The sequence below is a fragment of the Giraffa tippelskirchi genome, chromosome 9 (assembly GCF_054371585.1).
Source record: "Giraffa tippelskirchi isolate mGirTip1 chromosome 9, T2T-mGirTip1v1.2.pri, whole genome shotgun sequence".
Taxonomy (NCBI): Eukaryota; Metazoa; Chordata; class Mammalia; order Artiodactyla; family Giraffidae; genus Giraffa; species Giraffa tippelskirchi.
Genome location: NC_137283.1, coordinates 54,955,326 through 54,966,328, shown reverse-complemented (window position 1 = coordinate 54,966,328; position 11,003 = coordinate 54,955,326). Strand labels below are relative to the sequence as shown.

The 11,003-nt window shown below is 49.0% G+C and overlaps 1 protein-coding gene across 1 annotated transcript in view; it reads left to right on the top strand.

Moving 5' to 3' along the window:
- The window catches only part of SYN2 (synapsin II), a 158,962-nt gene that overhangs the window by 127,298 nt on the left and 20,661 nt on the right, over positions 1 to 11,003 (top strand). Inside the window, exons 6-10 of the mRNA XM_081526384.1 lie at positions 1,352 to 1,414; positions 1,807 to 1,949; positions 8,246 to 8,320; positions 8,796 to 8,898; positions 10,220 to 10,369. Of these exons, the coding sequence (XP_081382510.1) occupies positions 1,352 to 1,414; positions 1,807 to 1,949; positions 8,246 to 8,320; positions 8,796 to 8,898; positions 10,220 to 10,369 (534 nt within the window). The remainder of the gene's footprint in view (positions 1 to 1,351; positions 1,415 to 1,806; positions 1,950 to 8,245; positions 8,321 to 8,795; positions 8,899 to 10,219; positions 10,370 to 11,003) is intronic.

The window sequence follows — 11,003 nt, the reverse complement described above, 5'->3', positions numbered from 1 at the left end:
AGGGCGCTACTCAGCTGAGAGATTGTCTTGTTATAGAGGGTGGGGCAGCTTTGAAAACAAGCGAGGCCCTTGGGCCGTAGACTGGAGCTTTGTGTACTGTTTGACAGAGAGCATAGTGCTCCAAGGCTCTGAATAGAGACCCACTGGGTTGTTGTAGGATGTTTCCACACAGTCTTCCACCAGACAGTGGGAGGCTGGGTACCGATTCTGTCACTCAGGAGATTCACAGCCTTGCCTCTCTGGGCCTCACTTACTTCTCCATAAAGTAGGGTGAACTGAACTTGAAGCTCCTTTCCCCAGCCTCAACTGGCCTCAGCCAGGAGTGCTGAAATCCTCAGGTCAGGTACTCCCAGTATCTGGTCATACTCAGGATTCCCACAGGAATCTGACTTTTCGTCAGAGTCAATAGTGTATCCTCTGAAAGACATCTTTTCGTCTTGATGTGGTCATGATGTTTGAAAAGAAGGCAGCTGAGAGAGAACTGAGCTTGACTGAGAAAGGATGAGGTTTGGCATCCGGGTTGGTTCTTCATGCAACCCCAACCAGGATAAAGTCTGATGCGTGATTGGACAGGATCTCGAAAGCATCCCATTCAGCCCCTTTCACTTGGTGGATATGAAGGCTGAGGCTCAAGGAGGCAAAGAGACTTGCCGAGAGACTGGGATGCGGGTCTCCTGACGTCTGGTCCCCTCTACCATGTTATTTCTCCCATGGCCATTTTGTAACAGCTTGAAACCCTGCCTTTGGAAGGTGGCTTTTCTTCTTTTAAGTCTTTGTGGTTTCTCTGTTAAAATATGGCTATCTTAAAGTCGTGGTGAAGGACAGGGAAGTCTGGTGTACCACCACCATGGGGTCGCAAAGAGTCAGACATGACTGAGCCACTGAACAACAAGGTGGCGTTTACTCTCTTAAGCATCTCTTTTGAATGGTAATCATGCTGAATTCTTACATTAGCTGTTTTCCAAACCCCAAGCTGGGCAGAAATATGCCTTTGCATTCTGAGCTGTGTTCAGTGGTGGGTTTCAGGTGTTGGTGAGCAAGGAAGAGAGTGTGAGAGGGGAGAAGAGCCAGGTTCAGTGCCGGATAGCTGGACACATGAAGGCTGAAGCAATGAGTCTTAAAGATACAGAGTACCAAATAGGAGAACGGGCTCCTTGTAGTTCTACCACTAATATGCTATGACCTTAGGCAAGTCACTGTCACTCTGTTTTTAAATTTTTAAATTTCTGATGCAAATAGGTTGCACTGGTTCTTTAAAGAGCCCTTCCAAGAGTGTTCCCAAGAAAAATATTTGTAGGATTCCCCAGAGAGGTACACTGTGACCTGTCATTCCTTTCTCCTTTGCTTTCAGCTGACTCTGCCCACATTCCCTGTGGTGGTGAAGATTGGCCACGCTCACTCGGGCATGGGCAAGGTAAGGCCACGGCCTCTGTGCCCTGGGGTTGAGGCCACAACGGGAGCTTTTCCGGGAGCCTGGCTGTAGACTGTTCTTCTGCCTCGGTTGCTGATGAATTCTTTCCAAGGAGAAGATGATATGGCCCTTCTGAAACCATGAGTGTTACCCAGACAGGCCTCTTGCAGAAAGCAGAGTGCAGGCCACCAGACTGTCCCTGTGCTCTTTGTAGCAGATGTGGCTCCCGAGCCCTGGGAAGGGAAGCTCAAGAGTGGGGACCTCCTAGGGAGATGTGGCACCCAGGTTTGCCTCTGGTGGGAAGATCATGATGAGCCTGGGGGTCCAGGGCTCTTGTGACTCTCAGTGTGTGTGCATACCTCCTTTTCTGCCTCTCTGCCTTCCTCCACCATTAGGTCAAAGTGGAAAACCACTACGACTTCCAGGACATTGCCAGCGTGGTGGCCCTCACCCAGACCTACGCCACCGCAGAGCCTTTCATTGATGCCAAGTATGACATCCGGGTCCAGAAGATAGGCACCAACTACAAGGCTTACATGTGAGTGGGGTGGGGCCCCCCGGACACCCGTCACTGTCTCCTCAGCTCAGGGACAATGCTCAGCCTCCAGACAGCAGCCAGCTCTCAGTTTAGCCTTCCCTGGCCCCACGAAGCAGACAACACAGGGAGGGCGCCAGTCACGTCAGGGAGTCTTGGCCTGGCCTCCTTTCAAGGCAGAGGAGGGGTTCCCGAACTGAGATGAGGCAGAAAATGAATATTTATTTTCATTAGCCTCTAAGTGAAACCCAATGCTCTCCTCAATTGTGAGCAGATTGGAGTAGCTGCAGTAGTAGACAGACGTGTGGTTTGCCACCAGCGGTCATCACAGAGGTTTTTGTATCACACACACTTTGATAGATATCTCTAAATACCAATTACTTTTATGACTACTTACAAATCATGGGAGTTAGGCTTGCCGCTACATTTGTACCTGTAAATACATTTTTTATTTACAAAAAAGACATATATTTTTACACTAATCAGAGATTTATTGTTTTTGATAACTTTTTTGATAATTATTTTAAATAATTGAGTTCTTTTGCTGTCCTGTGTATTTTATTTTACACTTATACATCTTCAGTATTTCATACATCAAAAGGAATCTGTAGGCTTCACGAGGCTGCTAGAGCACAGAAAAAGCTAAGAAGCTATAAATATGTAGCCCTGTAGACACTCAGTTCAGTCAGTTTTCCAGTAGTCAAGTATGGATGTGAGAGTTGGACGGTGAAGAAAGCTGAGCGCCGAAGAATTGATGCTTTTGAACTGTGGTAGTGGAGAAGACTCTTGAGAGCCCCTTGGACTGCAAGGAGATCCAACCAGTCCATCCTCAAGGAAATCAGTCCTGGGTGTTCACTGGAAGGACTGATGTTGAAGCCGAAACTCCAATACTTCGGCCACCTCGTGCGAAGGGTTGACTCATTGGAAAAGACCCTGATGCTGGGAAGGATTGGGGGCAGGAGGAGAAGGGGACGACAGAGGATGAGATGGCTGGACGGCATTACCAACTCGATGAACATGAGTTTGGGAAAACTTCGGGAGTCGGTGATGGACAGGGAGGCCTGGCGTGCTGCGATTCATGGGGTTACAAAGAGTCGGACACGACTGAGCGACTGAACTGAACTGAACTACAGAACGTGAAAAGCGTTGTGGTTATGAGAATAGGTGACTGTTCCATGTAACTGGGTCCATTTGCCAAAATGAGAAGGGAAAGGCTTCCTGCAATAGAATTGAGAAAAAGAAAAGATTTCAAGACTATCTGATCTTTTGAAATATATATCCAAACACAAATGGCTTACAAGTCCAATTTTAGAAATAGTAACTTCACATTTTCCCTGATAGCTCAGTTGGTAAAGAACCCGCCTGCAATGCAGGAGACCCCAGTTTGATCCCTGGGTTGGGAAGATCCCGTGGAGAAGGGATAGGCTACCCACTCCAGTATTTTGGGGCTAGATCCCGTGGAGAAGGGATAGACTACCCACTCCAGTATTTTGGGGCTTCCCCTGTGGCTCAGCTGGTAAAGAATCTTCCCGCAATGCAGGAGACCTGGGTTCAATCCCTGAGTTGGGAAGATCCCTGGAGAAGAGAAAGGCTAACCACTCCAGTGTTCTGGCCTGGAGAATTCCTTGGACTGTATAGATCACAGAGTCACAAAGAGTTGGACACGACTGAGTGACTTTCACTTTCACTTCAACTTCACACTTTTAAAAAAATTCTAAGGTAGTATTTTTCTTCACAAAGAAAGAACATCACAACCTATGAATGTGACCTTTGCCACTCTGGACTTGAGCTCACATCAGAGTGGAGCAGCTTCCCTCCCCCTCACCCACCTATTTTCATTTTTCTTCCCTTGTCTTTCTTTTTAGGATTTATACTCCCTGCCCCTCCAGTGAGTTAGGAGCCCTGTCCCTGTGCGCCCTTCTTGTAACCCCTCGCACACCTCTAGCTGAGCACTCTCCACACATGGGCATTTATACTGCGCTCCTCTGAGCTCTCTGGGTGGTAATGACAGAGTCATCACTGCAGCCCTGCTTCCTTGTGCAGCAGCAGACTCATAGGAGGCGCCCAGTAAATACGCAGAGAGGAGCCCTGTGCGGAACTGAGGCACAGAATCCTTTTTACCTTTATTGACCAGATTCCTACTTCCTAGGTTTATCATTTTTTATTAAAGCTATTCTGCTTCAGAAAGGAATTTAGGGTTGCTTTAAAATTCCATGCAATGTGGGACATCCCAGGTGGTACAGTGGTTAGGACTCTGTACTCTCACTGCTGAGGGCCTGGGTTCCATCCCTGGTCGGAGAACTAAGATCCCAAGTGCTGTGCACGGCCAAGTAAATAAATAAATAAAATAAGGAAGTATGCACAATATAAGACAGGAAGATGTGGGTTCAATCCCTGGGTCAGGAAGATCCCCTAGAGGAAGAAATGGCAACCCACTCCAGTATTCTTGCCTGGAAAATCCCATGGACAGAGGAGCCTGATGGGGTACAGTCCATGGAGTTGCAAAGAGTCAGACACAACTTAGCACAATTTAAAAGACCATTATAAAAACTAGGTAAAAGTAGTAGGAAAATCCATGATTTTGGCACTGATGAAAGCAGATTTCCTATCCTTTAATTTAAAAATCCCATAAATAAACAAAAAAGCATCGATGATAGTGGAGCAAGACTGTCTTGATCCTTAAAAGGAGGCATCACATTTTTAAAGATTGGGGTTTCTGAAAATAACTTAAATGAAGCATAAGAAAAGAGAATCCCCAACCATTGATGAGGGGTAAGCGACGAGAGCAGCAAATATTCACTTACTTTTTTTACTTGTGAGGGACTGTCAGTTATTTGGGTGAATGTTTAGGTTCTCTCAGCTCCTCTTCCCCAAACTTTTGGCCATCTCCTTGCTCTCAGAAGAAGGAACTGACCGGACAGTAGCCAAGGTAACATTTGAGATTCTTCCCTTCTCCCCGAGCCCTCACTAGAGACCAGGGGATGGCTAGGGTTGGTGGGAAGAGTACACCACCCCTGCTGCTATCTGTCAGTCAGCAATAATGTGGATCCCCCTGTGAAGGTCAGATGGCCTGTGAGCCCTGAGTGGCCAGTGAGCTGTCCCTGAATGGCTTCTCAGGTTCCCCTCTGCCCCCATGTGCCCCAGGTAGCCTTCATGGATCTGTGCCTGGCATCCCGTTGTTAGAGAAAGGTGTGAAGTATATGGGGCTTTACTATTACTCACTCGAAAGTTTCTGACACCCTATTATGTACCATGGCCTCCTGCTGGGGACAAGGAAGTGAGGGACTCTGCCCAGCCTGGTCGCGGGAGCACACCTATGAACCACCAGTGCTGGGAAGACAGCGTTACTTTACTCTGCTCTGTCTTTGTGTTTCTGTTCACATAGAGCAAGCCACTCAGCTGTGAGTTGTTCATCTTTTCTGAACTAGGCAGTGGGGTGTAGGGGCAAGCGAAACCCAGTGAGGGAACCAAGAGTCCTGGGCTTGTTTAGTCACTAAGTCGCGTTCGACTCTGCAACTCCAGGAACTGCTGCACACCAGGCTTCCCTGTCCTTCACTATCTCCTGGAATTTGCTCAGACTTATGTCCATTGAGTTGTTGATGCCATCCAAACATCCCATCCTCTGCTGCCCGCTTCTCCTCTTGCCCTTAATCTTTCCCAGTATCAGGGTCTTTTCCAATGAGTTGCCCCTTTGCATCAGGTGGCCAAAGGATTGGAGCTTCAGTTTAAGCATCAGTCCTTCCAATGAATATTCAGGGTTAATTTCTTTTAGGATTGACTGATTTGATCTCCTTGCAGTCCAAGGGCCTCTCAAGAGTCTTCTCCAGCACCACAGTTGGAAAGCATCAATTCTTCGGCACTCAGCCTTCTTTATGATTCAGCTCTCACATCCATACATGACTACATCCATATATAAACGCCTTGATGTACAAACCTTTGTCATCAAAGTGATGTTTCTGCTTTTTTGATATGCTGTCTAGGTTTGTCATAGCTTTTCTTCCAAGGAGAAAGCATCTTTTAATTTCATGGCTGCAGTCACCATCCACAGTGATTTTGGAGCCCAAGAGAAGAAAATCTGTCACTGTTTCCATTTTTCCCCATCTATTTGCCAAGAAGTGATGGAACTGGATGCCATGATCTTAGTTTTTTCAATGTTGAATTTTAAGCCAGCTTTTTCACTCTCTTCTTTTACCCTCATCAAGAGGCTCTTTAGTTCCTCTTCATTTTCTGCCATTAGAGTGGTATCATCTGCATATCTGAGGCTGTTGATATTTCTCCTGGCAATTTTGATTCCAGCTTGTGATTCATCCAGCCTGGCATTTCACATGATGTACTCTGCATATAAATTAAATAAACAGGGTGACATACAGCCTTGATGTACTCCTTTTCCAGTTTGGAACCAGTCTGTTGTTCCATGTCCGGTTTTAACTGTTGCTTCTTGACCTACATACAGGTTTCTCAGAAGACAGGTAAAGTGGTCTGGTGTTCCCATCTCTTTAAGAATTTTCCACAGTTTGTTGTGATCCACACAGTCACAGGCTTTAGGGTAGCTAGTAATGTAGAAGTAGATGTTTTTCTGGAATTCCCTTGCTTTTTCTGTGATCCAACAGATGTTGGCAATTTGGTCTCTGGTTCCTCTGCCTCTTCTAAATCCAGCTTGTACATTTGAAAGTCCATGTTCTGCTGAAGCCTAGCTTGAAGGATTTTGAACATTACCTTGCTAGCATGTGAACCTAGTTTGACTAGATACACAATCTTGGACGAGTCAGCTAACCTTTCTGAGTCTCAATCTCCTTGTCTGTAAAGTGGGGGCAAAAATTGCAGCCTACTCACACCAGGGAATGTTCAGTAAGGCTCTGGTGAGGGGTTTGGGATGGAGCAGCCTTGGAAGGGAATCAGCACTGTACAGATGTGAGGCGTGGTCACTGCTGTAAGGGTTGGCTCTCTGGCCTGGTGCAGGGCTCTGAAGAACCTGCCACGTGTCTTGGTTTCCCAGCGTCTGGTATCCGATCTCCAGGGAGGATACTCCTGAGAACTGCTGAGCAGAGAATCATATCATCAGTCTCCAGTCATAGTGAGTGACAAGGCCAGCATGTGGTAGGGAGTGACTAGGCTCTGTCAGTGGATGAGCGGGGCTTTTCTGTCCCTGGGCCATCCCCTTCCTCTTGACTGTGTCTCAGTGAAGACTAATCTAAAAGACATATTTTTGGTGTTTTACAGTTTACTTAAAACCTGTATAATTTGGTCCTCATGATAACCTTGTGTTTACACAAGGATGAGGAAGGCTCAGAGAGGTGAGGTGATTCACCCCAGGTCACCCAGCCAGTCAAGAGCAAATCCAGATCCAGAAACCAGATCAATTGCCTCCTCCTTAGTCCAAGACTAATTGACTCTATCTAACACGTGGTCACAGATGGAGGCTGCAGAGGGCACAAAAGAGAAGGGTTTGGGACTTGACTCCATGAGCTCCATGTGAGGGATGAGGCAGCCTGAGCCTGAAGAAGTCAACCGACTTGTCCAGAGTCACAATGCTGATACTGTAGGCCCTCAACGTTAACTGTTGAAAGAATAAGTGAGCTAATAAGGAAGCCATGGGAAGATACTCACTGGAGCCTTGAGGGTGTTTCCAGGATCAATAGAATTCAGCTTGTGCATACCAAGTCAGCCCAGATACCAAGTGGGTAGGCTGATGGGAATACTAGACACAATTTGTTGTTGTTGTTTAGTTGTGTCTGCCTCTTTGCAACCCCATGGACTGCAGCACGCCAGGCTTCCCTGTCCTTCACCATATCCTGGAGTTTGCTCAAACTCATGTCCATTGAGTCAGTGCTGCCATCCAACCATTTCGTCCTCTGCTACCCTCTTGTCCTCCTGCCCTCAATCTTTCCCAGCACCAGGGTCTTTTCCAATGAGTCGGTGGCCAAAGTACAAGACACAATATATATCTTCAAGTGGTTAATAGATTTGTGGACAGAAGACTTAGCTCAGATAACTAAAGTAAAAAGTAGACACAGGATTTGAAGAGAGGTGGAGGCAAAGTCCTCTAGGAATTGTAAGGAGAGCAAGTGCTCATCGGGTTGAAAAGATCAGAGAAGACTCCAGGGTGCCAGGGCAACCTGGGCTGGACTCTTGTAGAAAGGAGGAGAGCATTATGGTTGGGGGGTTGGCAGTGGAAGCCAGGCTCTCAGCTCAGCCGACAGGCCCCCAGGCTCTTGGTGGGAGAGGCAGGTGGGGACAGCGACCATGAGCCTTCAGTGCAGTGCAGCTCACTGACCCGTCTTGGCGGGGCCTTGTTGCAGGAGGACGTCGATCTCAGGGAACTGGAAGACAAACACTGGCTCTGCAATGCTGGAGCAGATCGCCATGTCAGACCGGTGAGTGAGGGGAGGGCTGCAGCTCCCCTGTCTGGTGAGGGTGGCTTCCATAGAAGAGAAGATGTAAGAAATGAGTCCTGCCCAAAGGGAGCCTCTAATCTAGCCAGACAGATGGAACACAAAGGCCCAAACACACAATTAAGAAGATCAGGCAGGACTGGGTTATGTGCTGAATGATGGAGATAAAGACTGAACTTGCCATAGATGCTCCAGGGCAGGAGGAGTTACCGTGGGCTGAACAGCTGAGGGAGGCTGCCTAGAGTAGGTGAGACCTGCTCTAAGCTTGGGAAGGCAGAGAGGGTCTAGAGAGCAAAGCAAGAGGGCACGGTAGATAAGGCAGTGTGCTTGATTGGTGAGGGGAGGCCTGGGGGGGTGCAGCCAGGAGAGGTAGAGGCAGCCAGGATAGCATGACCGCAAGCGGGCTAGGTGGGAGCTAGTGCCCAGCCTCAGGACACTTTCCCCCACCCCACTCCAGGTACAAGCTGTGGGTGGACACCTGCTCTGAGATGTTCGGTGGCCTGGACATCTGTGCCGTCAAAGCTGTGCATGGCAAAGATGGGAAAGACTATATTTTTGAGGTAAGTCTGGCCCAAAGAGTATCTCAGTACGAGACGAGCCCCAGGGTTGGAGGCCAAGCTCTTGGCTTGAGAGCTGCATGGGAGCACAGACTGCAGTTAGGTTAGAGTCTCCTGAGCCACGGGAAGGTTCCCAGATGACGCAGCTGGGGAGTGTGCAGCGCCAAACAGCTGCCAGTGGAGCTTTGGTTTCTAACCAGCCGGGCTGATCCACACCATTGGTGAGAGATGCCAGACCTGGGTTCCTGGGTCCTAGCCTGCCACTCCTCCAGGAAGCCCTCAGTGGTTTTGCTGTTCTTAGTCTCAGGAAACTGGCCTTGGGAATCATTGGGTCCAGTCTGCTCTGCCAGTGAGAGAATGGAGGCCTGATGCCACAAGCAAAGCCACATAGTGAGTCAGTGTTTCAGCTTGGCTAGAACTCAGGTCTCCTGGATGCAGGAGATTCTTCTTAGCCCTTCTCTGAGCCCTGGAGACACTTGACTCAGTCTGGGCCTCTGGCACAACCTTGCTGACCCTTTTCCCATGTTAAAGGGAGAGTCAGTGGCCGTATGTATCCTTCACACACATTCCCTTCCAGTCTTCCTGGGAGCAGAAAAGGTTCCTTGCCAGGAGTTGGTGGTATTTACAGAGGATTTGTGTCTGGAGCCCAAAGTGGGCTTCAGAATCTACTCCGTGGCCTGCTCGGCATGTAACTTCTAGATGGTCATACCACCCTGCTCTTGGTGGGACTTGGTTTTCTTATCCCTGAATGAGACAGTTGAACTATGGAGTCTGCGATCCTGGGCAGGCAGACACTTCCTAAAGGAAGAAAACATTGATCTGGACCTTGAGGTACAGGAGGAATTGGCTTGGTGGTGAAAGTGAAGGCATCCCAGGTCATGAGCAAAGGCAGGAAGCCAGTCATTTAATGGGCAGAGTATCAGTGGGGACAGAGGTTGTGTGGGAGAAGAGTCAGAGGAGAGAACTGCCTTCTCCTCACCGGAGTTAAGGGTGTGGCCTTCCGTGTCTCTGCTCCGCTGCCTGCCAGCCTCAGAGCCTGGAGCTGCGCTGTCTGCCTGCCTTTTCCCTCTCCCCGCCACCCTCAGTCACCAGACTGAAGTCCCACTGAGCCGTGACCTGCATGAAGTCTGGGGGAGGCCCAAGGCCAAGGCTGCAGGAGAAGGGAATGGAGGCCTATTTATGCAAAAGAGCATGCCTCCAACTGAAGACACAAGCACCCACTTCACCCCAACCTACCTCTGCTGGCTTAAGTCCTGCTCATTCTGAAAGACTGTCCCAGGCCGTAGATGTCTCCTTTCCTAACCGGGTTCCCTTCCTCCACCAGGTCATGGACTGTAGTATGCCGCTGATCGGGGAGCACCAGGTGGAGGACAGACAACTCATCACTGAGCTGGTCGTCAGCAAGATGAACCAGCTGCTGTCTAGGACCCCTATCCTCTCTCCTCAGAGACCCTTAACCACCCAGCAGCCACAGGTAAGCAGGGAAGAGACAAGGGCAGCCATGAACCCTTGCCTAGCCCACTGCTCCAGACAGCAGTGGCTCTAGGATGGAGCCGAGATCAGATACCCACAGGTCTGGGTGGACTCTCTGGAGTCTTTTCCTTCTCCCTTTCTTTCTCTTCCCTCCCCTCTGGACACCTGATTATCTTCCATCACCCCTTATAGAAATCTCCTCATTAGCAATCTGCAGGATCAGCTGTATAACTGTCCAGAGATGGAGCACCAGATCCCTTCCCTCTGAACTTGAGGACTCCAGGGAACCAGACCCTGTTCCCCCTGGGACTTGTAACCTGGGAGGTCTCTGAGGAAGGGCTGGGTCAGGTCTCTCATTAGCTGCTCAGTGCCTGAGAGGTCTGTCACCTGAGAGGTCTGAGACACCTGCTGGTCTACAGAGGGGGAGAGTTGGGTCCCTCATTCTGGGAGAGAATGACAGGTAGAACTCAGATGAAAACTCTGCTTTCCTCCCTAGGGGAGTCGAGGCAACTTCCTAGTTGCCTGTGGTATGTGACTCAGGTCAGTCACATCCACAATGACAGTACTAGTGGGAGATCCACACTGAAGCTTTTGTGGAACCTCAGGCCCTGTGGCTCTAGAATGGGCCAAAGAAA